This window comes from Erythranthe guttata, chromosome 8, assembly GCF_056151865.1.
Source record: "Erythranthe guttata isolate IM_541 chromosome 8, IM_541, whole genome shotgun sequence".
Lineage (NCBI taxonomy): Eukaryota > Viridiplantae > Streptophyta > Magnoliopsida > Lamiales > Phrymaceae > Erythranthe > Erythranthe guttata.
In genome coordinates this window covers 18,293,753-18,321,503 of record NC_142540.1, presented here as the reverse complement: position 1 = coordinate 18,321,503, position 27,751 = coordinate 18,293,753, and the positions used below count along the sequence as shown (strand labels likewise).

General features: G+C 34.2%; 5 protein-coding genes across 6 annotated transcripts; 4 read left to right on the top strand and 1 right to left on the bottom strand.

The window, feature by feature from the left end:
* The first annotated feature begins 407 nt into the window (after positions 1-407).
* LOC105962129 (GTP-binding protein-like protein) lies at positions 408-5,719 on the top strand. The gene is made up of 11 exons (XM_012986410.2): positions 408-1,440; positions 2,101-2,289; positions 2,427-2,480; positions 2,743-2,853; positions 3,711-3,773; positions 3,883-4,137; positions 4,228-4,374; positions 4,452-4,479; positions 4,680-4,750; positions 5,089-5,148; positions 5,317-5,719. The coding sequence occupies exons 1-11, from the start codon at positions 1,222-1,224 to the stop codon at positions 5,383-5,385; spliced, it is 1,266 nt and encodes a 421-aa protein (XP_012841864.1). The 5' UTR covers positions 408-1,221; the 3' UTR covers positions 5,386-5,719.
* Positions 5,720-6,513: 794 nt separating this feature from the next.
* Positions 6,514-9,812, top strand: LOC105962127 (2-oxoglutarate (2OG) and Fe(II)-dependent oxygenase superfamily protein). Its single transcript, XM_012986409.2, has 4 exons — positions 6,514-6,759; positions 7,182-8,274; positions 9,160-9,507; positions 9,586-9,812. The coding sequence occupies exons 2-3, from the start codon at positions 7,242-7,244 to the stop codon at positions 9,498-9,500; spliced, it is 1,374 nt and encodes a 457-aa protein (XP_012841863.1). The 5' UTR covers positions 6,514-6,759; positions 7,182-7,241; the 3' UTR covers positions 9,501-9,507; positions 9,586-9,812.
* A 647-nt stretch (positions 9,813-10,459) lies between these two features.
* LOC105962130 (large ribosomal subunit protein eL27) lies at positions 10,460-11,217 on the top strand. Its single transcript, XM_012986411.2, has one exon. The coding sequence runs from the start codon at positions 10,567-10,569 to the stop codon at positions 10,972-10,974; it is 408 nt and encodes a 135-aa protein (XP_012841865.1). The 5' UTR covers positions 10,460-10,566; the 3' UTR covers positions 10,975-11,217.
* Positions 11,218-13,942: 2,725 nt separating this feature from the next.
* LOC105961960 (Ubiquitin carboxyl-terminal hydrolase family protein) lies at positions 13,943-15,498 on the top strand. 2 transcript variants are annotated; one of them, XM_012986218.2, is made up of 2 exons: positions 13,943-14,017; positions 14,157-15,498. In XM_012986218.2, the coding sequence occupies exon 2, from the start codon at positions 14,209-14,211 to the stop codon at positions 15,379-15,381; it is 1,173 nt and encodes a 390-aa protein (XP_012841672.2). In that variant the 5' UTR covers positions 13,943-14,017; positions 14,157-14,208; the 3' UTR covers positions 15,382-15,498. The 2 variants fall into 2 exon arrangements, with proteins under 2 accessions (XP_012841672.2, XP_088678297.1); XM_088822171.1 differs by having other exon boundaries at positions 13,960-14,017; positions 14,148-15,498.
* Positions 15,499-24,985: 9,487 nt separating this feature from the next.
* Positions 24,986-26,576, bottom strand: LOC105962133 (BOI-related E3 ubiquitin-protein ligase 1-like). The gene is made up of 3 exons (XM_012986413.2): positions 26,260-26,576; positions 25,789-26,152; positions 24,986-25,695 (listed from the first exon to the last, which is right to left on the bottom strand). Exons 1-3 carry the CDS (start codon positions 26,316-26,318, stop codon positions 25,084-25,086), a joined length of 1,035 nt encoding a protein of 344 aa, XP_012841867.2. The 5' UTR covers positions 26,319-26,576; the 3' UTR covers positions 24,986-25,083.
* Positions 26,577-27,751: the final 1,175 nt, after the last annotated feature.

The window sequence follows — 27,751 nt, the reverse complement described above, 5'->3', positions numbered from 1 at the left end:
TTTAGTAGATGGAGTCAGAGAGAACAATAATAAATGACTCAAGTTCGAATCATTATCTACAAATTTAGGTATTTTCCAACACGAGGGGAAGAAAAAATATTGTTAATTATATGGTTGAATTTATAATAAACATTTTTCATGTTTTTTATTAGAGAATTCGAGCTTGTTTATTAATCACAAATTTAAATCTAAACCTCAAACATTTGAGAAAGTTGTATTATATTATCCATCAATTATAATCATAATTACCAAATAAGATATGAAATGATGCTTAATGTTGGCAATCTCATTATACACGAGGTGATAATACTTGTTATGGGTGTAAATATATTTAGGCCCACTAGACTTGCATAAATCACTTCTATAAAGAACCAAACTAGAGGTCTCATTTAAAGGCCATCAAAACTAAGCCCACAAGATTCAACTATATATATATAAAAAAAAAAAAAAAAAAAAAAAAAGAAATCGTTTGTTTTAGATTTATGTGCTAGTTTGGTAATTTAAAAACTTCCTACTCTCTTTTTTCGGGTTAGCGATCGCTAGCTTGAGCGTCAAATGTAATCGTCGTAGCAATTCCTGACGAGATATCTTTGGTGCATTAATTTTTATTCGGTGCGTGAATGTTTAATTGACATGTATACTGTTATTCCACACGTAGATTTTAGTTCCCGATTATCTCATACACGCGGCATTGAACTCTCACATTCTTTATGTACTTTAACTCGAAGATTCATGACCTACTTAGTCAATGTAATATCAAATTGTTTGTGGGTAACTTTATTTATTTATGAAGCGAATTAACGTTAGGACAACTCTTAGGTAAATTTTGTAATTTGTTTGTATACCTAGGGGCTATCCTGTCTTTTTTCGTGTATGAGTTATTTCAAAGGGTTTCAGCTCGTAAATTTCTTTTACCTAGTTACATATACTAAACAGTCCACAGTAGTAGTTAAAAAGAATTTACGAATATCGACGATGTTAATTGTAGGAATATTAATATTGTTAATGACTTATTGTAATTTCAATTTCACAACTAATTTTTTTTTTCCTTTTGAAACTAAAAAAATAATAAATAAAAGCAAAAAGAAGAAGAAATAATTTCATTTTAATTGTTTTTTTAGAAAATTCTATCACTCTAAAAAATTCTATGAACGCGGCAAAGAATTAAGAGCCACCACCACAGAAAAAAAAACTCCACACCTGGTTTCCAGTGCACCATCAATGGCGAGATCGATTCTGTGCTCGCATCTGATTCCTTCCATATCTTCATCCGTTCCGCTCAAGTCTTCTCTCCTTCTCCAATGGCCAAATCTCTCCAAAACCTCGCACTCGATGCTCTTAATTAACCGGCGGTTCTCCGCCGCAAAGATAAGCATGAGCCTCCGAGCCGGCATTGTCGGCCTCCCCAACGTCGGCAAGTCCACTCTCTTCAACGCCGTCGTACGCCTCTTTTTCCCCTTCTTAATTTTTTATTTCTCGAACGATTGAAGTAATTTAAACAGTTCTCTCATTCTTCTCGTGGTTCAAAAATCAAAATACAAGGATACTTGAGTTGGAGAATTAGTTTTGAATTTGTGAACTGTTGGATACACCGGAAATATGGTGAATTGCTTTCCAGAGCTGTTAATTACTCGATTATGCTGCTAATTATTTGTTAATTATTTGTGAAATTATGTGGAAATGGATTTTATTCTTGTGAGATGCCGATAAGTAAAACTTATCCTCTTCTCTATTGAGCCTTGGACACTAATTGTTTGGTATTTTTCACTAATTATTTTATGTGCCTATTTCGATTGGGATTTGATGCCGTTTGGAAGGTGATAAATCCAACTTATTTTGCACTATTACCGTAATTTTGCCCTGTACTGTACATTCTCATTCTAGTTGTTACTCTCCTGCTATTATCCGTGTTTTATATTAGTTTCGTAAAAAGGCGAGCAATTATGTGAAAATTCGTATTTAATATGCTTACATTTCGATTGGAGAACTTGTAGTAAAAAGTGAAGTGTCAAATGTCGGTATTCCCATCTATACTTTGATGCAAATGGATAAGCCTTGTCTAGCTTCATAGTAATTGAACTCCGATTGTATTATTTATAGGTTGAAAATGGAAAAGCTCAGGCGGCAAATTTCCCCTTCTGTACAATAGAACCGAATGTAGGGATTGTTGCTGTTCCAGATCCTCGTCTCAATGTGCTTTCAGAGATTAGCAAATCTAAAAAAGCTGTCCCTGCATCCATAGAATTTGTTGATATTGCTGGCCTCGTAAAGGGAGCCAGTCAAGGGGAGGTGGAGTATTTTAATCTGACTATGTAGTTCATTTTCTTCCAATTGATCAAATATTGCGTTTTGCATTTCTGGTAGATTCTTGTCTTCAGTTGTTTGATTTTTGGTGATGTTTGCTGTATTTGATTTTCCCTTTGCAGGGTTTGGGTAATAAATTCTTATCGCATATTCGTGAAGTAGACTCTATAATCCAGGTATCCATATTTACGTCCTCGATTTTTATTTCTGTTAATTTCTTGAATTAGTGGGTATATATTGCGAGCTGCTGTTATATTTCCGGGAAAATAATTTTATACGTTGCCATTCCCTTTATTTAAGATTTGTTTTTCCTGTTTTGATGGGAACCAGCCATATCTTCATAATGATTGATATACATTGGCTGCCTTTTCCAACTTTACAAATGTGAAGTGCTTCATGTGTTATTTACACTCTATTCATGTTTATGTACCCTTTTAGGTGGTGCGCTGTTTTGAAGATAATGACATTATTCATGTGAATGGAAAAGTTGATCCAAAATCGGATATCGACGTCATCAATTTAGAGTTGGTCTTCTCAGATTTAGATCAGGTATACTTCTAGTAAATCTCCTCCAATTTGCAAGTGTCTCTTTACGCATAAATGCAAGGACCTGGTTTGACATTCTTGACGTATAAAACATAGTCAAAGACTAGACAATTGACCCAAAAACATTGTACTACGTATTAACAACATAGGAGCTTACCAAGTTGTAGGAACCATTTATATTTTTCCTCCCTAAGATGTGGTGACTTCCCTCAGTCAAATATGCTACATAGTTGTTTCCAATTGATGGAACATGGCTCAATACTCAAGTTTAAGGCGACCAAAGTGAGAGCATAAATATATGCAGCCCAAAATGTATAGTAAATAGACAGCTGGAGTCTAATCAAGAATTACGTACACCTTAAACTTTTCTACCACAGGCAACGTCCTTAAACTTTTCTACCACAAGCAATGTGGATACTTATTTTAAAGATTAAAAGGAGAGAGTGACCTAGCTGTCTGGTGGCAGTCTATTTGTTCCAACTTGTTAAAATATTATTCCCTCTGTTATATACAAGTATGTTGGAGAAATAATTCGATGAGATTTGAACCATGGTCATTGTAATGCACTCATTTTCCGAAGGCTGTGTGATAGAGCATGCGATTTGATGGTGTGTTGCTTGGAAAGTAGAACGTTAAGAAGATAGAATGACTATTATTTAATACCCCCTTTGATCTGTTTCTGTAGTGTTTGTGCCATATTGAGGCTCTAAAGCTCAAATTTCTTTTAATTCAAGATTAGAACTCACTTTGAGTTGAATTGGAAATAAGTCATTTTAGCTTGAATTTTCATCCGGCTATATTTTAGAAAAAGGCATGGACAATTATATCGGACTAAGTTGTGTCATCTACAAGATCTGCAGGTTGAGAAAAGATTGGATAAACTCAAGAAAAGCAAAGCTTCTAACCCACAAACCAAAATGAAGGTGGGATTTTACTGATTCCGAATTTTCACGATCAGCTATAAATATTGTCCCAAACGAAATGAAAAAAATAATCCCGAAGATTATCCTAGTATAATCTGCTCATTTGCAGGAAGAAGCAGAGAAGTCTGCACTGGAAAAAATCGTGGTGGCACTGATGGATGGAAGACCAGCTCGATCAATTTCTTTAACTGATCTCGAAAAGGATGGTATAAGGCATCTTTGTTTACTTACTATGAAACCAATCATATATGTGGCAAATGTGGCAGAGTCTGATCTAGCCGAACCTGGAAGCAACTCTCATGTTCAAGATGTGACGAATCTTGCTTCTGAATTGCAATCTGGACTAATAACTGTCTCAGCACAGGTGAGATCGTACCTTCTAGAACTATGTGTGCTTATATGTAAAGAACTTGTAAATTTTCTCAATGTGAGTTAGTTTTATGTCTTCCTATAGGTTGAAGCTGAGCTTACAGAACTTCCTCCGGAAGAAAGGATTGAATATTTGGCCTCTCTTGGAGTCAATGAGAGTGGCCTAGGAAATCTCATAAGGGCAACTTACAACCTTCTAGGACTGCATACTTATTTCACCTCCGGCGAAAAGGTGAAAATTTTCTTTTGAATTATAAATGTTACTCTTGTTTTGGTTATAACACTATTTCTTTTTTGTTTTTTTTGCAGGAAACAAAAGCTTGGACGATACGATCAGGTCTTTGCCATTTCTCTTTGTGTTTGCAAATATTCTTATTTGACGTATATTGTATAGCCGTACTTTCTCTAACACTACAATTCCCGAAATAGAATAGTTTGGTCTGGTTTTAGTCCCTTGGAAAAAAACTGAAACATAGCTACTGGTTTTATTTTTCATCCTGATTCTGTTGTAACCTTTTTATTTTTCATTATCTGCAGGAATGACTGCACCTCAAGCAGCTGGTGTTATACATTCCGACTTTGAGAGGGGCTTTATTCGAGCAGAAACGGTAATGGTCTTTAATACAAAATGTTAGATAGTTGTTATCAGTATTTATATTTGTGAATGAAGTTTCTCTAAAAGAATAAAGTTGTGCAAATCTGACTTACTCTCAGCTAATCTAACGTATAATTTTCGGTTTAAGATGCTATCAACATTAGCCGAAAGCTTATATTCACTAACTACTTTGTGTAAAACAGTGGACGTATTTTTTTTTTTAACATCAAATGTCAATTAAATGGAAGCAAGTCATTTTTCACGATTTTTTGCCCGTATCATTCTATAAGCAATGTACATTTCTGCGTCATTTATTATACCTGACCTTTTCGAAATCAAACGGCTTTTCAGGTTGCTTATGACGATTTTGTCGCTGCTGGTTCATTTTCAGCAGCAAGGGAGAAGGGACTGGTAAGTTAATGTTCTATTTTTCAGCATTAATTTTCGAACTCCTTCGTCTATAAAATTAAATCATCAAATTTTGTCAGTCTTTTTTAACCTTACCGAAACTTACAACTATTATACTCTTTCTTCTGCCTTACGTTTGTTCAATGAGTTTATTTTATGCGGTTTATGCAGTTGAGATCCGAGGGAAAAGATTATATCGTGAAAGAAGGGGATGTGATGCTATTTCGGTTTAATGTCTAAATAGGATATTTATTGATGGTGATTTTTTTTTGGCCTTGCTCGGAATCTCTTACATGAAGATCACGAACCCGCCGATGAGGTGGATCGGACCAAGTCGGAAACATGCGGATTAGATATTAAATGTTTTTTATTATTGTTATTTTACTTAATGAAGCATTTCATTACCATTTGTTTTCTAGCAAGGGATGTCATTTGTACTATCTTTTTGTTGATTAGAGAAAATCGAAGGAAATATATATAGGATATATATAAAGAGAACCCAAATTTGGTGCCTACAATTTGTTGATTTTGGAACAATATTTTTCAATCCAAATTCTGAAATTCCGACTTCCAATTTTCCGAAACTATTTGGATCCGAATTGGAATATATGAGATTCCAATTTTTCGATCAGATTTAAGTTCTGAAAAGTCTGAATTTTTTTTCCGAACATGGCATTTAAAATACCAATATTATTTTGTATTTTGCATTTTAGGTGACCAAAAATTGGAAATTTCAAAATTCCGTCTCGATCCGAAATTTTCCGGTTTAGGAACACGTTTTTTCGTTCCAATTTCCGAAATTTCGATTTATTTTAGGAATGAAATTGGAGCTACTTTTTCATTATAGAAAAAAAAAATTCCGAAAGGGCTACTTACGATCCGATCGATCCGATTTACAACCATAATTTTGCATTATCAACTCAAGTTCTTCACTTGAACTGATTGTTCTCTTATTTGTATGCAATATTTTTTTTTCTCATTTTCTCGTATTTGTAAACATTTATCCGGATACATTAACATGGTTGTTCGATCTTGAACGTCATTTATAATCAAATTTACGTACTTCGAATCAACATAAAGGCTACATGCAAGATCTAATTCGTTGTAAAAATAGCTTCGCATTAGTTCTCGTCGTCATTTGACGTGGAATGTCATTTATATTCGACTTTACGTACATCGAATCAACATAAAGACCGATAATATCCAATATCTACTCGACAAAGTTCGAATCAATTGATTATCAAAACAAAGTTGCAATTGCTGTGAAGACAGATTCATAATTCTAAAATCAAAATCACCACCCATATTTTGATTAATCGTAAAAAAAGATTATTATGAAAATTAAATTAATAAATGCCAAATCTCATTGTTCATCTTTGAAGAAAAAAAAAAAAAAAGGAAAAGGAAAAAGAAAAAAGAAAAAAAGGAGAAACTTTTATATTTAACGACAAAGAAGAAGTTAATCAAAAGTGAAAAGAAAATCTGATTTTCGTAATCCAAAATCTTGTAGCAGAAATCAACTCACTTCTTCTCCAAATCTCTATACACACCAGTCTTCGTGTAAGTTAATCGGAAGCTGATTTTCGGTGCAGTGCAACCCTAATTCCCCAATTGGTACGCATTTGTTCATCTTTTCTAGGGCTTTACGCGAGATCACAATTATGTATTTTTTTATTTTTTTTTTTATTTGTTTACTTGTTCATAGATCGCTGTAAATAAAGTGAAAATGGCTGGAAGTTAAATTAATTGGCAATTGATTTGGGTGAGGAAAATCGCAAATCAAATTGGCGTTTGTTTCATTATGGCTATGAAATTTGGAAATTACTGGGAACAAATCAAATTAGTGTATACTTTTCGCCTTTGATAGTGAAAAAAAGACACCTTTTTTTTTTTAAATTTTGGTGTGTATTATAGGGTATGGAATCTCTGTCAGTAGTTGTAGTTCATTGCAAAGTTTAGTGACGAGCACGATTTCTACGTAAACAGCTTCCCTATAATTAATATCTGCGCTTTAATGTAGATTTTTTTGTGTGCAGATTTTGGAAGCAATTTAATTGGTTTACGAATCGAACAAAATCGGTTCGTTGGAGGATTCGATGGCAGGCAATGGCCTGCCAACACTAGGCAGGGTGAAGCTGGTCGATTTAATACCCACCGAAGGCCTTCCTTCAGACACATACAAACTCTCCGTTTCGACTCTCTCACAATCCTTAGCTCAATACTCCGCCGCCATTATTCAATTCCCCATAACCGATGGAGCTCTCTTAAATTCCTGCCTCGAGTCATCTCGTCTCTACTTTCACCACAAACCATCTTTCCCATCTGCTGACATCATTGAGTCTCGTGATTGGTGCAAAACCTCCGGTTATCAAGCCGACCCACAAACATGGCAAGAAAACTACGATTATAGGCCCGGCCTCACCCTCTTAGAGCCCGTTAACGAAATCGAAATCGAAATCCCGCCCGCAGGTTTAGTCCACCTCTTCGGTCTGCTCGGAAAAGCTTCTAGAGAAATATTGGACGCAATAAGTTTCTACCTTAATCTACGTAGTTCGCCTTTCACTGAAATACTCGATAGTGTCCCTTTAAGAAATCGTGAAATATCGTCCTCCGTTTTGTCTGTTAGTTGCAACGGAAGGCCTTCTTTTCAGGGACTGCACCGTAATTTGACCACCCAAGAAGATGGGCAGATAGTTATGTTCTCCGACCACGACTACCAGGTCGATCGGACATTATTAACTATTACGAAATCGGATAAGGCGGGGTTGCATGTAAGAGATTTTCACGGTAATTGGGTTCTCGTGGACGGTGATCTTGGGCCCGAAGAAGCTGTAGTGTATCCCGGGCTTGCTTTGTATCAGGCAACTGCTGGTTATATAAACCCTGCCATGCATAGGACTGATATTAGTGGTTTTCAAGATTCTATTTATGGCCGTTTTTCGTTGGCGTTTAAACTCATGCCTAAATCTATTGCGAGTCTTGATTGTTCGGAAATGAGAGCTGCTGGGCATGGGGTTGAAGCTCAGTTTCAGATTCCTGTACAGGTCGATGACTTTATGCAGAGATCCACCGATCAACTTCTTAATCGGAACAGTTTCGCCACTTTCGGTTTCCCGACAGGTCAAGAAGGTAACACTTAAATCATTCATGATTTAAAAATAGTTATATGGTTATTTATGTCTTTATATGTTGGACTTATGTTAAGCGTGTCGAGTATGCTTTGTTAATGGCAAAATTTCTATACTGCCCTTGTTTTTTGATAATTAATTTATGCATGGGATCACGTTGAGTCGTGTATTCTCCTACTAGCTATAGCATCGTAAATGGTCGGAGTGAGTCGTAAATGTTATCGACAAATTGAATGCGTGAGAAAAGATTGGAGATTATCTAGATATTATATACATTCTCTTCCGGCATTTTCTTGTTTCTCTTCAAGTTATGAATTCGGTGGAATCACAAATCTAAAGAGTATGGTCGTTGCTTTTGCTACGTAAGCACGTATTGTTAAAGTAAGATACCGACAAAACTGAATTAACTCTTCTCTTTCCGAAAACACTTGCAAGATTCTTTAGTTACACCTTTTTTCCCAAATCATTTTACGTAGTATTTTGCCTTTAACCAAACATGAAATCTGTTTTACCTAATCTACTTAGGTCTCGTTTGTTTGGGGGAGATTAACCATGATTAGTTAAATAATTGGACGTCGTTTGATGTTTGGTGAACCCGATAATCTTTCCGGGTCGACACGGAAGTATTATTTTATCATGGCCTATCTTTGCGTTTTAGAGAGATTATTTATTGGTCCAATAATTCATGGGTTCTCATTAGACTATTACTCTTATCTTGGATAATCTTATCTTAGGAACCAAACGAGGCCTTAGTATTTCCTTTAATCCAAACAGAGCCTAAAAAACCATGCAGAAAGTAATCAACTATAGTTAGACGCAAACCACCATGCTAATTCACACTATATATCAATCAAATACAAATTTCCGATGAAAAATTCTTTTACAGGATGTATAAAACCAACGATGCAGCAAAGGAAAAAGAACAACACGAGATGCAAGCCTCTCCCTCCTTCGAAGAGGCTCCGCCTCGAAGCACAAAGAGTGCTCAAAGAGAGAGTTCAAGAAATCGCGGACAAAAAGGGCATCAAATTAAGATTCTGCACTTTGAAAGAGTGCGAAAATCACGTCCAATCGATCGACAGCCCGTGCGCTGGGGTAAGGCTGGAGATAGGGTGGCCCACCGGGGTCCCGTTTGTGCACCCCCACGACCTCCCTAATAAGGCCAAGATTGGATTTCTCGAAACCTACGAACCTGGTTGGTCCGAGACTAATGATGATGTTGAGTAACCGTGTGGTATAATTTTTTTCGATTTTTTATTTTTATTTTTTTATTTATATGTACAAACTTATAATTTTTTTTTTTTTTTTGCAGGCATCTCTAATGAATGACAATAGTTGGAAGAATGACATGAATCTTAATAGTTTGTAATATATATATCTGATCATCTAAGTGTATCTTTGTAGTGTTTACTACTATAATGTTGTTAATTTTATAAAAAAAAGAAATTAGATTAATTATTTAGGCTAATTTACAGATTAGGAAATGAAATGTAATCAGAGACTGCTTGTGTGAATACAGTTGGGTTTGTTTTCTAGTCATTTACTGTGATTTTGGATTAGTATTTTTTTCATTCGTTTTAATAAAATTGGAATATATATAGTCGTGAAATATCTATATTATGCATTTTTCCGAAAAGTTCCCAATTTTGAAAAAAAAACATATCATTTTGATTTATAAAAATCCGATTTCCAATTTTGTTGATTTGTTTTTGTGGAAGGGAATTCGGTTTAGTTTTCCACTTTTGAAAAATGGATCGATGACAATGTTTGGTATGGTTTTGAGAGTTATTTTCATTTTATTTTGCAGAAATATGTTTTGAGAATGAAAATAATGTTTGTTTATGATTTGAGATTAGACAAAATACGCCGTAGTAGTCAAATCATAGTCTAATCTATTTACAGTAGCCGTCAACTAATATGTGGAGGAGAGATAAACTCTATATGTTTTTTTGAATTTTTTTCAAAAGCTAAAACAAACACGAATTCATTATCAGAAATGAATAAAAAGAATAAAAGTGAAACGAAAGCAGAACCAAACATTGCCGAAATTCCAATTTTCGGTCTTAATTGAATACTTTTGAGGCCCAATAAGAGGAGTCGCTAACCTAAATTAGACACGTGGCACATTTCACAAAAGCCCATTTACATTTAGGCCCAAAATAGCCCTAATCTCAGAAAATTACACTGAATAAATGAAACGAATTGGGGCTTTAAAGCAAAATCTCCTAGCAGCGGCATAAGAACCCTAATTTTGCACCGCCGTCGCGAGGAAAAGAAAAAAATCAATTAAGAAATGGTGAAGTTCCTGAAGCCAAACAAGGCGGTGATCCTCCTCCAGGGGCGATTCGCCGGGCACAAGGCGACGATCGTGAAGAACTTCGACGACGGGACGCGCGACCGCCCCTACGGCCACTGCCTGGTCGCCGGAATCGCCAAGTACCCGAGCAAGGTGATCCGCAAGGACTCCGCGAAGAAGCAGGCGAAGAAGTCGCGCGTGAAGGCGTTCGTCAAGCTCGTCAACTACAACCACATCATGCCCACGCGCTACACGCTCGACGTCGATCTGAAGGACCTCGTCTCCGGCGACGCGCTTGTGTCACGCGACAAGAAGGTCACCGCCTGCAAGGAGATCAAGGGTAAGTTCGAGGAGAGATTCAAGACCGGGAAGAACCGTTGGTTCTTCTCCAAGCTTAGGTTTTGAGAGGTTATTTTCGTCTTTTCCCCCTTTTTTTTTGCGCTGCTTGTGGTAGATGATGTGTTTCATTTCTCTTATATTTTTATTAGACATTTTGACTGAAAATCAAGGATTTCGTATTTACTCTTCTACCTGCGTATTGAATCATATTCAGTTTATTCAGTTTTTGTGATTTGAATTATGTAGTGGAGTGTAAAAAAATGTGTTAAATTGTCGATGAAATTTCTGCGGAATCGTATTATGATAGCATTTTGAGTCTGCATTATTTATTTTCGTCGACAGTCTTTTGTATGTTAGGTTTAATAGGATTCTTACTTATCGAAACTTCTATTATTAGTAGTAGTGCGGAATGAGTCAATCATCCGTATCTTATTCAACGAAAAAGGGTATTCTTGTTTGATCAAGAATTTCGATTTTGTCGATTCACTATCATTGTTCATGTGTTTACCCACGAGTAGGTCACTTTTGGGGCCAACGCCTTTAGTTTATGTACGATTTGGGGGTTTAAAAACCGGACAATGGTTGTATTCTTCTTTGATTAAGAATTTGATTTTGTCGATTCACTTTCATTGTAGATGTGCTTACGTCTACCCTCGGTTAGGTCACTTCTGGGGCGAATGTCGTTAGTCTTTATACGACTTTGAGGGTTGGCCCGATGGTTGTATTCTTTGTTGATCAATAATTTCGATTTTGTCGATTCCATTGTTCGTGTGTTTACCCTCGATTAGGTCACTTTTGGGGCAAATGTCATTAGTCTATATATCATTGGTTTGAAGTTCACTCATGGCATTGCAAAACATTTTCACTTCTTGTTTGGATAGTTATGTATATGAGCTTTTCTTCTTATATTGAATTAATTAAATCATGTTTAAATGTGTTGAAAAGAAAAGATTATTTGAAATAATGTCTTGAAAATTAACGTGGTGATTGACTATATTTTAGCAAAAAAGGATTGTTAAATAGCTTACGATTTTTTGTGATTTTTTTAACGATGAAAACATTAGTGATCTTTGAAAATGAACAATTTATTGACTACATTGAATTAAAAAAAACCTTTTGTATTACATATTTGACTGTTCACAAGTATTATTAAAAAATAATTTTAAGATTTCAGCATGTGTCAGCAAAAAGTGTGATATAAAGCATACGATTTTTGTGATTTTATTTAATGATTTAAAAATTAGTGAAATAATTTTTTGATGAAGAAGTTATCAACTACATCGGGATAAACACCTTATATATATATACTTGATGTTTAAAAATATTAAAAAAAATTCAACAATTTCAGCAGTTTTAAGGAAAAAAACGTATGCTATAGCATGCATGTTTCTGTGATTTTCCTCGGTAAAATTATTAGTGATTTTTTTAATGACCAATTTATTGACTATAATTGGGATAAAAAACCACCTTCTATGTTATATATTTGACTGTTTAAAAATATAAAAAAATAATTTAAAAATTTAAGCAGTTCTCATAAAAAAACCACCTTCTATGTTTTATATTACGATTCAAAAATTTGTAAAATAATTTTTCGATGAATAATTTATTGACAACATAGAGATAAACACCTTCTATAATATATATTTGTTGACTGTTCAAAAATATTAAAAAATAATTAGAAAAATGTTCATAAGTTTTTCGCAAAACAAGTGTGCTATAATTTCTTAAATGAACAATTTAAGACATATGATTTTTTTAATGAACAATTTCTTAACTATATTGGGATAAACACATTCTATATTATACATTTGACCGTTATTTAAAAAAAAAAAATTCCAAAATTTCGGCAGTTTTTAGCAAAAAATGTGTGCAGTATACGATTTTTTGTAACTTTATTTGATGATCGAAAAAATAGTTAAATAATTTTTCGATAAACAATTTATCAACTACATTGAGATAAACACCTTATATATTATAGATTTGACTGTTCAAAAGTATTAAAAAATATTTTTAAATTTTCAGTGAATTTTTGTGATTTTTCTTGACGATGAAAACATTAGTGATTTTCTTAAATGAATAAAATGTTGATAACATCGGAATAAAACACCGTCTGTATTATTATATATTTCGCTGTTACAAAAAAAAAATAAAAAAATCAGCAGTTTCTAGCAAAAAACGTGGACTATAGCATACGATTTTTACGATTTTATTTGACGATTCAAAATTGGTGAAATAATTTTTAATAAACAATATATTGACTAAATTGGGATAAACACCTTCAATATTATGTATTCGACTGTTCAAAAATATTAATAAATAATTTAAAATTTTCAACAGTTTTTAGCAAAAAAACGTGTGCTTATAGCATATGGTTTTCTGGGATATTGCAACAATTTTTTTATGCGCAATTCATGGACCATATTTAGAGAAACATATTCTATACAAAAATCTTGAAGGTTAATATTAAATCCCTCACTAAATTTACTAAATCCCACACATAAATTAAAAAAAAAAATCTCTCTCTATTTGTATTTTCTCTAACTTTTTTTCTATGATGATTTTTTTCAAGTCACTAAAAAATCGTTACCTTTCACGAGAATAATCATAAAAAGTGAGTTTAGGTTTATTTAATATTTTTTAATTTCATTGTGCCTTTTTAATTATTTAAATTCATATCAATTCGATTTTTTTTTCTCAATTTCCAACTTTATTTTAGTTTGAACACATGAAGATTTTTCTCAAATTCGAACTTGGAATGATATGGACGTTTTTAGTGTGATTTTGTGAAAAAAGTTAGGGAAAAAAGAAGATGGATGGAAAAGAGAAGATAAAATTTTAGAGAGAGAGAAATTTTCAATTGTGTGTATGATTTGGTAAAATTGATGTGGGATTTAGCATATCAGTATCTGGAAACATAAATAATCGTTAAACACCAGCAGGCTTCGTTGAAGGCCCCAAATACATAGGTGAACTTATCCAAATACCGGCCCATTTATTATTATTTATTTATTTATTTATTATTATTATTATTATTATTGAAAATTCGGTCCATCTTGATTGATCTGGTTTAGACATTCTCGGAAGATTTCAATTTTCCCGCGCTTTCCTGGTAACAATTTTCTTTCTCCCCCGTGAAAAAGAGATTTCCAATTTTCTAATGTGGATACAAATAATCAGATGAGTGGTCGATTACGCCACTAAAATTAATGGTTAAATTTTACTTGAACAATTGCAAGAAGCTTTTGTAGGGAAGCTGTAGACAAGGTGCTCGACCAATTGCCCCTGAGAAGTCTTCAAAAAATGCGCAGATATTTGACTCTCTTGCAACTGCGTATAAGTTATCGGAACAATGGAACGAGAATATTCGATGGATTATCAGGTTATAGGAGTACGCAGATCATGCACAAAACGACCGTCGGCAAACCGAAGCAAAAAGTATACCATAGGGTGCACGAACTCGATCGGGTGATGGAACTCCAAAAGAAGCCGTTACTTATCTTGAACCTCAAATCGATTATCCAATCCCAGAAGACAGAGTCCATTCTTCTCAGAGATTTAGAAAAAGAAGTTGGGTTTGTGCAGAAATGGAATTACATGGCCGTCATCGAAAAATACCACCCGATTTTCCGGGTTGTAGGCGGTGAGGGCAGCAGATCGCCGCCAGCTGTTACTCTAAGTGAAAAGGCGAAAAAGATTGCGTCTTTAGAATCCGAAGCATTAGTGCAAATGGAACCCGTTTTGGTTAGGAATTTAAAGAAGCTGTTGATGCTGTCGGTTGACTGTCGATTGCCGCTAGAAACGATTCAGTCAATCGCTACTGAATTGGGATTGCCTAGTGATTTCAAGAACTCGTTGATTCTAAAGTACCCTCAGTTTTTCCGGTTGGACGAGTTCAACGGGAGGGTGTATCTGCATTTGGAGAATTGGGATTCTTCACTAGCTGTAACCGCCCGCGAAGAGATGCTGCCGCCGATCTCCGACGCCCAATTGAAGAGGGGTAAAAAGATATCGAAAGACGGCAACTTTTCGGGCCCTTTTGCGTTCCGACTGAAGTACCCTATTGGTTTCAGGCCGAACGTGAGTTATCTAGAGGAAGTACAGCGGTGGCAGAAAATGGAATTCCCTTCTCCGTACTTGAACGCGAGGCGGTTCGAAGCAGCAGCCGATCCGAAAGCTCGGAAAAGAGCCGTGGCGGTGCTCCACGAGCTCCTCAGTTTGACCATGGAGAAGAGGTTGACTTCCGCCCAGATCGATGCGTTTCATTCGGAGTATCGTTTGCCAGCTAGGTTATTGCTTTGCTTGATAAAGCATCAAGGTATTTTCTATATCACCAATAAAGGTGTGTTTAGTACCGTAATCTTGAAAGAGGCTTATGATGGATCGAACTTGATCGATAAATGCCCCCTAATAGAATTTAGAGATAATTTTTTGGCGTTAATGGGTAGGAACGAGTCTTCTTGTGTTGTAAACTGAGTACGTTCGTTTGAGAAAACGATGATTGTGTAATGAATTTAGATACATATGTTGGCCTCGATCAAATCGGCAATCGCCGTAGTTAAATGTGGCATTTCAAGAATCATTTCTTTAAAATTCAATTTGTGGTTTTCTTTTTCAACATTGAGAAGAATTCCTTGTTTTAAGTTAGCAGTTGATTCCCTTTTGTCCCATAAACTCATGTCATGGTAAACTGGTATTCGAGTGTATTACGGTCACCCCTGAGGTAAGGTGAAATTACGAAAAAATCCTTCATGTTTGGATAATTACAGCCACCTCCCTCAACTATGAATCTTCTTACACGTCCCACCTTATGGCGTCAAATTTTCACAATAATCTTCTAGATGCCTTGAAATGTTCTCTAGTTTGAACTCGTTTTGTATAAAAATACAGTTTCTGATGCACCACTATCTGATAGTTACAAGCCAAGATACACATCTTATGATCATCTTGTTTCAAAATGTGGAGCTCGAAAAGGGTAAAACGGGTACAAACTGGAGAATATTCCATATAATCTAGAAGATTCCACTCAATTTGACACCATGAGGGGTTGACTGTAATTACTCAAACATGAGGGGTTCTTTCGCAATTTAACCTTAATTCATGGAGTTTTTCGTAATTTACTATTTTGTTAAAGTATTTTGTAGGTTATAAATGTAATATATGATCCATTGAATGTGAAGATTACAGAAAACAGAATTGTACCACTGGTCATATTGTGCTGTCTCTCTCTCTCTCTCTCTCTGACATGAATCAAAGTTTGAACCAATACTTCACGTTTGTGAAATTATTGTACGCATTTATTATTACAAATATATTCAATTAATTTATTTATTTTAAAACCCCTCAAATAATATATTATTGTGGGCCTGGGTCCTTTTTGTCTCTGTACATATCAATAAAGCCCGTCAGAATTGGTTAATTCAATTAATTTGTTACAGAAAAAAATAAAAAAAGAGTGGACCACGTATATTAATGGAGCATATGATCATGTTTATTATATGATACTAAATTGTAAATTGTTTATATGACCACTTTATTGGCAATGCTCGTTTTTCAATCTACATTACAATCTTGATAAATTAATAACTATAGCTTAAATAATAGTTTCTTCTGGTCTCGACTCGGTAAAAATCTACTAAATTATTAGTTCGATAATTTAATGTTTCACTAAATTAATAGAATTTTATTAGTCCCGACTGTATTAGTTTATGGAGATTTAACTGTACTATCATTATTTTATTTTATTTTTTTTATATTTTTGTCGATGGATTAAATAACTAATTTATATGGTTGATCGATTGTTAAATTTTAACTTTTTGTAGACAACTCATGCCTTCGAAAGTATAAGTATCCATTTCTTTCGAATAATCTAATACTCCAATTGCTGTTTATTGCCATTTGGACATGTGTTAGCCCGTTAGTTGGTGCCATGGGCTATGACTCGGATGTGGCCGACTCATGGTCGAGAAATGCTGTCAAGTGATGGTTTGCACGAGATAACCACACATCAGCCAATGAGCAGTCGAGTGCTGGGGTTTACTTGTTTGATCAATGTTTTTGTAAGTTTGTCGAAAGAGAATCGAGAGCGCAGGCTAATTGATTTGTAAGAAAATCAAGCTGCACGAAGGCGAAAATTTCTCTGTGTAAAAAAAAACTTCTACAATAGAAAACATTGGCAGACAACCAACAAAGAATGAATTATTCTTGTTTTTATTAATTAAGTTTGATGTAATTTGACTAGCTAGAAAAGATAGACCTACAAATAAAATAAAATAAATAACAATAAAATTAAAAAAATAAATAATATGGGGGTCGATTGATTTTTTATGTGAAAGATCCCAAAAGTGTGGGGGCCAAAGGCGTGTCTTGCATTATTACGCGTAAGAGTAGTTGACAACACAAAATCGTGCTTTGCCATATTAGTCTATCACACTAAATTAATTTCACAAAAATAAATATTTACTTTATTTTCTTTAAATAAAAATAAAGTGATGGATGATTCTTGGTTGTGTCACCATCCCATCTCTACACAAGACTTTTTAAAAAAATAAAATAAAATAACATAGGACATGAATTATTACATTTTAGAATCACCTTTTTAATTTGTTTTAATTTTTCTCACAATATTTTAATTCATAATTATGGAAAATATAAATATGAGCCCACCAATTATCTATCCACATTTTTGTGTTCCTTCTTGCCAACATTTGGTACCATTGAATAAAGTTGTCCACTTAATTGATTCATGTTTGTTTGGTTGAGAAAAGGAAATAAAATAAAATAAAAACATAAATGGAATTAGTGAAGTCTTATTAGACTATTAGTTACTCTCAACCAATCATTTTATTTTATTTTTTTAATTCTTAATGGCTTTAGAATTTCGATGCATAATTGTTATTAATTTTTTTCTGAAATGTTAAATGTCGCTTCAATTTTACTTCCGTGTTCTGGGCTTTACCTAATTCATACTTGAAAATGGTCAAGATCAATGTTTTGAAAACCGGACCGGACCGGCCGGTCCAACCGGTTCGACCGCGAACCGCCTGCCTATCCGGTCCGGTTGGTTACCAAAACTCGGAAAACCCAAAAACCCGGGTCAAAGGGCGAAAATCCGGTCTGACCGCTAAGAACCGGTAAAACCGGAAATCGGAGAAAAACCCGGTTTTAGCTCAATAATGATTATTCCCGTCGGAATTTCGTGGTGGTTGGTCGGATATTGGCGAGGGTGGTCGGATCTGAATCGGGAGTGGCCGGATCTGAGTCGCGGTGAGTTGTGGCTGGCCGGATCCATGGCTGAAGAAAAAGGACGAAATGAGGGATATATGTTACTTCAAGATGGAGAGAAGGTAGAAATTGAGAAAATAACAGTGAAGGCAGTGGCTGGATGAAAGAGAAAGAAAATGAGGGATTGACGGTGAAGATGAAGAAATGAGAGAGGAGAGAGAAACTAAAAAACAAAAAACTTAAACTCGTAAGACAAATATATATATAAAAAAGTGTGGAGTGAAATAGGGTAAGTAAAAAAAAAAAGAAAAGAATTTGCTGAAAATATAAAATATATATAATAGAGTAATTTTAAATTATTAAAATTAATAAAAAAAAAAGCCAAAAACCCGGTTGAACCACGGTTGGACCGGTCCAACCGTGACCCAGTCATCTGTCCGGTTCGATGTCCGGTCCGGTTTTCAAAACATTGGTCAAGATCACGTTCGAAATTGAAACGGTATTCCTAAAACAGAAACGACGTTTCTCACATTTTTTTGACCAAATTTACCGTAAGTAATTTTACATTTTTCTTATGAGTATAATACTATTTAATGAGCATTAGTGAAATCATGTCACATGAAGTTTTTGGATTAGTGGGTTGTGAAGTGATTAAATAATTCTTGTTACTTAATTATTTAATGATTTAATTCCATATTGGGAAATTGTGGGGTTTGCACTTTGCTGATTCAAAATTGCAACAAATAGGGACTTTTACTTTAGTAGTAGTACTCCAAATAATAGACCAACCCATATTCATGTTTAAAAAATAAATAAATAAATAAAAGTGATTAAAAAAAAGTGGAATATAAATTCTGCCATAAAGGTGAAAATAATTCTGTAAATTAAAGAGAGATATGGTTTCAAGGTACAAATGTTTAATGCTCCTCTTCTCATTGTCACTTTGCACCATTTCTGGATTCTTATTCTTTGACCTAATTACCATTTTCTACGAATATAAGTATTAAAAAAAATATAAAATTAATTTTTTTATATATATATTAAATAAACAAAATCATCGTCCATACATGTCTGTTTCGATTTGGATTGAATAATATGGGTCCAAATTTTGGACCATATTTATATGCTTCCAAAAATTAGTATATATATATATATATATATGTGTGTGTGTGTGTGTGTACACCTCACATTAACATAGATTGGAGAAAAAAGGGGACAAATAGTGTGTGTGATGAAGACATTTCTCTATGTCCTTAAATTCATTTGTACAAAAAAGATTACTTAAATAAGAGGAAAAGCATAACTATTAATTCCCTTTGGTTTGAGTGTGACCCTCCTCATTGTCCCTACTTGGCCTTAATTTGCTTTTTTTTTTTTTTTTTAGATTTAACGCCGAGTCGATTATTGTAAATCAGCCGACTCGACAAAAGTTCGAACTCAATCAGCTGGATAGCCCATGGGTGTAAAATAAAGAAAGAGCAAGAAATGTGGCATTTTGACAAATTATTTTCGTTGGTAAGCAAGCGCTTTACACTTATGACTATTAGTCATGAATTCGAGACACCAGGAGGGAAATTTGACAACCAGCAAATACTTTTACTTTTAGAAAAAAAAAATATCGAATAAATTCATTTGATTTTTTTTTTTAGGTGGGCCTTACTATCACGAGTCATATTAATTATTATTATTTAAAGAAAATCACAAGTCACTTTAATTTATTTTTTATTTTAATTTTCAAATTGAGGGTCACCTTTGATGGTGCTATCATAATTAACCCATTCAAGTCAATCGTTTTATTGAGTGTTGTGGGGGGGGTTAATTAGATTAATTCCATGATAAGATTAATTGATTAAATTAAATAGTAATGGGGTGAGATATTTAATTTAATTAATGAATTTTTATTATTCTCTTTAGGTTGATGAAGAACAATGGAGATTAAATAATAAATAATTTGGTTGATTTACTTGACTTCTAAAACACCTCCATATTAGTTATGTTAGTGCAACATCAACTATCCTATATGGATATCCCAACAAGCATGATTTAGGATTATTTGAACCATTATTAGTGCAATATAAAGGAATAATTTACACACACACACAGATAATAATTTAATATAGTAGTTATGATAACACAATATGTCAATATTAAAATAGAAAGTGTAAACTCATTATAACATCATCACATATATATATTTAAATACTGAAATGTTAAATGTCGTTTCATGTTTACCAATACGTACGGTTACGGATTCGAACGTGATTTTGACCATTTTTAAATATGAGTTAGCTTTCTAATATATCCAATTTGAATTAGTTAGATTGGATATCCGTGACAAAATTATTAATTAATGAGTTGCATTTTAAAATTTTATATAACTCAAAACATTAAAGTTGTGATCATTCTGCATTGATTCATGCATATCTTTTCCACAAGATATTCGATTTTGGTGATTAAAGTTCGATTAGAACGTAACTCAAAGAATGACGAATTCTACGTTTCAAGTTTTGCCAAATTCAGCATCAAAATGGTCAAAATTACATCTAAAGTCGACATGCAATTATTAAAACCGAAATAATACTTCACGTGCATTTCAACGGGTGCAATGTAAGTTTGACCGTCACAATTTTCGACACACGCGACAAGTTAATTCGTAAATAATGTGGAAGAGTAATAAATGAATTAGGAATACACTATACTAAATGGTTGTACCAAATTCAAAGGAGACCTCAACTCCACCACCATAACCAATAATAAATGAAATTGAATAATTAATTGTACATATTATCCAATAATACAATTAACGTCTAGAAAATTGGCCTAATCTTAGGTAATTGGTTGGGCCTAAATTTCACTCTATATATATAGTGGAGCATGGGTGTAGTTTATTATTATATAGATTAAAGTATTGGCCGAACAAATAAATGTTGAATAATTATGACCTATGTCCTATGATTAAGATATTAGCCATACTCTAGAAGTCATTTGGTTTGTCTAAACAATTGATTTTTAGGTGTTAATTGTAATTCAATAAACCAATTAATTATATGCCTTCTCAAGTATTCTCTAATTCTGCGCCTTTTTTTTAATAAAGAAACTCGCAGTCAACCGTTTAGCTCAACCGTTTAGCTTGCACTGCATTGGAGAAATGTGAAATACATTGAGCTATGTATGACAAACTCGACCTAACGAATTGAAATATTAATTAGTAGTAATTGAATCCAAATTAATTAAATAATTTCAACTATTAAAAATAAATAAATAAAGGAGGAGAAAAAGAAATGGAATGCCGGTGATAAAGGAACAAACTGTCTTGATTCCGGTGGGACCCAATCAGACAACTAAAGATCTTTCAACACCAACAATAATGTTTGGCGTTTACACCTGCCCTAATTTGAGGGACCCACTCACAAACCCCCCAATTATCTACCGCAAACTCTATGCACTAATTTTTTTTCATGTATTTCCTAATTTGCCCCTCTAATTTTTATTTTTATCATTTTCCTTCTAGTTAGTCATCTTATTTTCTTTTTCTTTTACCAAATTCATTTCAAAAAAATATATGTTATCTTAGTGATAATTTCATATTTTTTAGAGATTTACCCTACGAACACCAGTGGGGCCATAATTTTAGATTCGCCGATGGTCGCTTTATTTTTTTAATTCTTTTTTACATTCCAATCTGACCCTTTGCTAGCTACGCCGCTGCTCGGACGAGTTTGTGAAAACTACATTGTTATGTTCTTACAACATTTTCACCTTCTAAATAAAAGTACTACTCATCTAATTTCTTTTATTACAAATTATTGGTGACACCCTTTAATGTGAAGTGTGTACCACTCAATTTGATCAATTCAATGGTTTGTTTGTTTTAATTTTCAACAATGATGATAAGCATATATATATAGAGAAATAATATTTTGTCCTTTAGTCCAAAGGATAAATACTTAAACATGGATTTTGATAACCAAATGGTATCTTTTTTTAGAGGAAATTCAATTATTTATAAGTTAAAATTATATTACATGATTTGAATTAATTAAATAAAAGATTTGTAATTAAAATAAACTTAAAGATGAAGTGAACACGTGCACGTCAACTGAGCAAAAGCCCATCAATGCAAAGTGGACAAATAAGCAATTCCAAATCTGAGGATGAAAATAAAGATCAGATAAACCCTAATCTAGCTCATATTCTTTTTTTTTAATTATAATAATTATTAATATTATTAAAATTTAATATCTGTAAAGAAAGAATCTTTTGACGTACATGCACTCATTTCTTATTTCAGGCTTCCAAACAAAAACGTCAATATTGATTAATAATTCTCCTTAATTATTCGGTGACACAATCATTTTCCAGGCAGCAGGCACTACTTTTTTTTTTCTTTCTTTTTTAGTTTATTTAATTTTTTTTTTTTAGTTTTTTGGGGCAATATTATTTAATAATAGTGAATCATCTTCATCAAGAATACACGGCCATTATCTTTTATCTTAGTGTAAATTGCGAAAAAAAAAACCTCCGAAGACAACTATTTGTAATTGCCAATTTTTTTCTATAATTAACTGTTGACTGATTTTTTTAACAGAAAATATATACAGATAGGTGCAAAAATGAAAAAATTATAGAAAATGTGTATTCTGAAATTGTGTAAAGTCTAGTCTATTCCCTGAAAAATAAAAAAGATTTCGGGAAAAGTCACACTGTAGGGGTTTGGTGCAAAAACGAAAACAAACATGAGAATTTTTTTGGTAATTACAAATAGATGGAGGTGATTTTTGTAATTGAACTTAAGTTAAGGGGTTTTTCGTAATTTAACATTTTTCTTATCAATAAAAAATAAAAAAAATTCCCTGATTGATGATGCAAGATATTACCATTTCCAAGATTCCCACATATTTATTATACTTATTGGGAAAATGAAAAATCCCTCAAGTCCCATCAATTCATACGTAACACCATTGTCCTCAATTAATTATATTTATTGATTTGAAAAATTGAAATACATAGACATTGATTTCACGTCTAACTGATCCAAACATTATTACTATTATAACTCTCTTAGGTAATCCTAATTACTTAGGGTATACTTTATTTAATTCCTAATTTACTATCAAAATAAGTTACATAGTTATCGAGCAAAGATTTTCCACGCATCTACATCTAGTTATTTATATCGAAAAAATTTCAATTTTATTAGAGCAACTCCAATGGGGGAATCAAATGGAGTATTAAATGATAAAACTTCCATTTTGATTCCCAAAACTCAAAATTTTGTCTCCAATGGAAGCATCGAAGGGGTAGTTTTTTTGATACTTCATTTCCAAGAGGTGCAAAAATGCACCCAAAAAAACCAAGTATCAAATATTCCTAGAAATTAGGAACTGCAATTTCAACGTAAAAATAATAAATTTTTTAACAAATTCCTATGGAATAGGGACCAAATATATTTATTAATTTATGTTTAATACATTTTTAAAATTAAAATAATTTATTTGATTCCTACAGGTTGGAGCATATAAATTTTTCCGAAGTACCAAAGTATTATTTCAAGCATCAATTAAGAGTTTAGATGTCTCATTTTAATACCTACCATTGGAGGTGCTCTTAAACAACAACACATATATACCTGATTATGTGTAGATATACGGCTGAAATCAATTTAACCCAAAAAATCAGGAAATTTAATATAATCAATTCAGGGTAAATATTTTTCATACAGTTGAAATCCACCCGAAACCAGGGTAAAGATTTTTCATCCATCTACACATGGTTTCGATTGAACTCAAAACCAAAACCCGAAATAAGAAGCGAAATCAAAATGGAACCCGAATCGAAACAGACACCGAAACAGAAACCGAGAACGTGATATTTAACTTTACACTTTTGGAGGGATTTCTGATCTTTTCACTATATACCACCCAACTTTTCCATATTGCAACAAAACAAAAGGACTCAGCCTACCTAAAATTCACACTATATATTCCTTTTACCTCCCATGTAAAAAGAAAAAAAGAAAAAAAAAAAAAGGCACTATTATTTTTACCACCATTGAAAGTGACTGAAGATAGAGCTTTTGGCGGTGCGTCATAATAAAATCTGCATCGTAATTAAAAACCAAAACCCACCTCCCACGTGACGTTACATTACACCACCTCAACCACTCCTTTTGCCGCCCGTTTCATAATAGATTAAATATTAATTACATATATATTCAATATCAGCATTATTTAACAAGTAAATTTAGATCTTAAAAAAAATTAATTAATTCGCTTAATAAAATTTAAAATTGGATGGTGACAACTGACAAAAGGAGCTGGAAAAATTATCCGTCAACTGTACGCAAATGGTGCGGAAATTACAGTAAAAACCCTGCGTACTTTTTTTTTTTTTTTTTTTCTTTTTGGTTTTCCGATATTGATTTTTACCGTACTTTTGTTCTCTCTATGTGATTTTCTCTCTCCTCTTTTTTCTCTCTCATCAGTGTGAATATTGAATAATGAAGTTTTGGCGGGACGCGACAGAAACTACTACGGAACCTCGTGTATTGTCAGTTACGTTCATCCTCTCTGCAGTGCGCATCGGGTGCAATTACACACAGTTCGCAGTAACTGCATGGAAGACCGGGCCTTGGCCGGGGCTTTGGTTTTTGCTTAGTTAGTGGCCACAACAGCGACAATTGCGCGCGTCCTACGTGTCAGCCTTTTACGCTGCACGTGTCGTTTTCACTCTCCCCTTCCCACCGCTTCGTTGACTTCACGCTCCTCTCTCAGGAACTGATCGGCACGCGCCGATTGCGAAAATTAACAATTTACTGGATTATTATAAAAGAAAAAATATAAATTAAAAACGAAAATTGTGGCGTGAATTTCTTTCGTGTTATAACACATTTGATGATTAAGAAGACTAATTTAATTTAATTTAATCTAATCCAAAATCCTAATTAATTAAAATTCAGGAGGAGAGATTAACGTGAACGCTAGCGGTTTTGGTAGAGTTGCAAACGGGGCAAGTGTGGAGAGTGGACCCGCAAACAGTACAGAGGCAGAGATGCCTGCAGGGCAAAAGCAACACGCATGATTCCTCTTTCCCGCAGCTCCGGCACATCCTGCTGCTCGCCGCCGCCGCCGCCGCAATGCATCCGTCTCCGGGGTTGTTTCCGCCGTCCGATGAAGCGCTCTCCGCCAATGCTAGCCCGCGCCGGTCGATTTCGTCGAAGTTGCTCCCGCAGAACGACTCCGCGGCGGCGTTGCAAACGAAATCCGCCTCGCCGGCGCGGCTGTTCCGCCGCCGCTGCTCGTCGTGGAATTGGGAGAGGATTTGCTCGAGATTGCATCTGAGGGCGTTCGCCGTGGCTTCGTTCGATTGAGCCAAATCTCTCCATATTTGATTCTCGACGCACAGAGATTTGACTCTCTCTTCCAGCGCCCAGTTTAATTTGCCAATCTTCTCGATTTCTTCCTCCTTTGCTCTGAGTTTATTCCTCACGTTTTCTTCCACCGCCGCCGCGATTCTCCGCGTGTGTTTCTTCCGCCGCTCTTCGATTTCCGCTCTCACCTTTTCAGTCTGTACACAAAAAATACAAATAATTAATTCTCACCGGAAAATGAATTCGGAGCAGTGAAAACTGAAAACGCAGATTAAACTAAAGTAACTTACGTGTTGACAGATGAACCGATCGATTTCTAACTGCTGTTGTTGGATCTGAAACGAGATATCTTCGCCGAGGAAAGTAAACGAACCGCACCGATTACCAACACTCTGATTCTGAACACCGCCGGGGAGAGAATTAATCGTTTCTCTCGACCGCTTCCTCGAAACCGGAACGTTATAAGTTACCCCGCTTTCCGATTTCATCGCCGCCGGATTTTTCACTGGAAAAGCGCCGGCGATTGCCGAACCGTACATAGGAACCATAGTTTCCGTCGCCGTCGTCGTTCCGGATAAAGGAGCCACCATTCCGTACCCAATCGGAACGCCGAACACGTTTCCGTTACCTTCAACGCCGTTCATCACCAAACCTCTGCAAATTCAAAAATCACACAGTAAGCGTGCGATTCATTTCCGAATCCATCCTTCACCAAATTAAAAAAAAAAAAAAAAAATCTCCACAAAACGCGGAAATACAACCTGCTGCTGAGATGAATCTGCGGAGGAAACAAATTGAGATGACGAGCTTCGACCGCCATTGATGCCTGACGTATTTTTCTTCACTTCTCTATCTCTCTTCCTCTACACAGTCGATCCAAACAGCTTTGTATGTGACTTTTTTATCCTTCGGATTTTGCTAACTTACGCTTGCTTGTTGACAGAAGGTATTTTTAGAGGTGGAGAAGAAAAATGAAAATGAGAAAAAAAGGCTAAAGAAGCATGCAAGTTTATATAATGCGGTAACAGCGGGTCTGACCCGTATACGACCCGAACCCGCTTTGTATACCGCGATTATCGGGCCGGTTTTGAATGTAACGTTTTTTATATACGGGTAGATCTGATTTTAGGCCGAGTTAATCTTTGGTGGATCCGTCCAAAACCCAGCCCCACATGATTGATTACTAATAAATAAATAAATTAATTAATTAATAAATAAATAATTTGTTTTTAATTTATATATATAAAAACACACACACATGATATATACACACGACGTGTGTCTACTTATGTATGTCCATTAATATATGAATTATATGCCAAAAATGTCTATATTACATGTGAGCCATATATTAAAATTCCAAACACTATATGATTTGATCACATATTTACATATTTATTTACATTTTCAAGAGTATTATTTTTTTCCTTGTTTATAATTTTCTATAATTATGAATGAATCTGATAAATATGTCACGTTCAATATGAGTTTGACACGAGCCGTGATTCACAAGGAAGTATGGTTAGTAGAATTTTTGGTACGTGCCAAATGAAACGTCTAATTTACAAATTAAATTTTGTATGGTATATTTGTGTATGGATATATTTTAATTTTGGATAAATTCTTAGAAGTTTCTCATCAAAGGATTATATTTTGGAAAGAAATTTGAAGACTTTCATAATCATCCAATTCACATTGCAATTTATATTCTTTTAATTTTTTTTATGAAAAAAATCCGTTACAACTATATAGGTGCACTGGATAAACATATACTCTCATATAATAGTTTGCAAATCATACGAGAGACGTAAACCACATTACACTAACCATGTGTGACAAACTCGATATATCGACCATTGGCAATGAGACTCGGACTGCTTTTCCAATCTCGAACGCAGACACTCGTCCCCTACGAACGCGGTGTCACACCTCGGTTTTTATCATAATAACGCGGAGAAGTAATGTTGTTCAATAAAGCTACAAAATGTTAAAGCCCAAAAAACAAAAAAAAATTGTCATAACTTATGGTCGACTTTTAAGTATATTAATTAATTAGTATTATTATTAATTAATTAGTATTAATCCTTAAAAACTTAAACCCCACATGGGTACGTCTGTCAAATGGTTTAGTATTTTTTTTTTTTTTTTTTTTTTGATAATGCAGGAACCCGCAGCCAACCATATAGGTGCACTGGGTAAACCTACACTCTCGTATAATAGCTTGCAAACCATACGAGAGATGTAAACCACACT

What these genes read in the sequence shown, in the direction of transcription:
- LOC105962129 (XM_012986410.2), top strand. Translation starts at nt 1,222, where the DNA reads ATGGCGAGATCGATTCTGTGCTCGCATCTGATTCCTTCCATATCTTCA. An exon ending in AGCTTGGACGATACGATCAG is followed by an intron (nt 4,480 to 4,679) that starts GTCTTTGCCATT and finishes CATTATCTGCAG; the next exon opens with GAATGACTGCACCTCAAGCA. An exon ending in CAGCAAGGGAGAAGGGACTG is followed by an intron (nt 5,149 to 5,316) that starts GTAAGTTAATGT and finishes CGGTTTATGCAG; the next exon opens with TTGAGATCCGAGGGAAAAGA.
- LOC105962127 (XM_012986409.2), top strand. Translation starts at nt 7,242, where the DNA reads ATGGCAGGCAATGGCCTGCCAACACTAGGCAGGGTGAAGCTGGTCGAT. An exon ending in TTTCCCGACAGGTCAAGAAG is followed by an intron (nt 8,275 to 9,159) that starts GTAACACTTAAA and finishes ATTCTTTTACAG; the next exon opens with GATGTATAAAACCAACGATG.
- LOC105962130 (XM_012986411.2), top strand. Translation starts at nt 10,567, where the DNA reads ATGGTGAAGTTCCTGAAGCCAAACAAGGCGGTGATCCTCCTCCAGGGG.
- LOC105961960 (XM_012986218.2), top strand. Translation starts at nt 14,209, where the DNA reads ATGCGCAGATATTTGACTCTCTTGCAACTGCGTATAAGTTATCGGAAC.
- LOC105962133 (XM_012986413.2), bottom strand. Translation starts at nt 26,318, where the DNA reads ATGGCGGTCGAAGCTCGTCATCTCAATTTGTTTCCTCCGCAGATTCAT. An exon ending in CAGATTCATCTCAGCAGCAG is followed by an intron (nt 26,153 to 26,259) that starts GTTGTATTTCCG and finishes TTGAATTTGCAG; the next exon opens with AGGTTTGGTGATGAACGGCG. An exon ending in ATCGGTTCATCTGTCAACAC is followed by an intron (nt 25,696 to 25,788) that starts GTAAGTTACTTT and finishes TTTTGTGTACAG; the next exon opens with ACTGAAAAGGTGAGAGCGGA.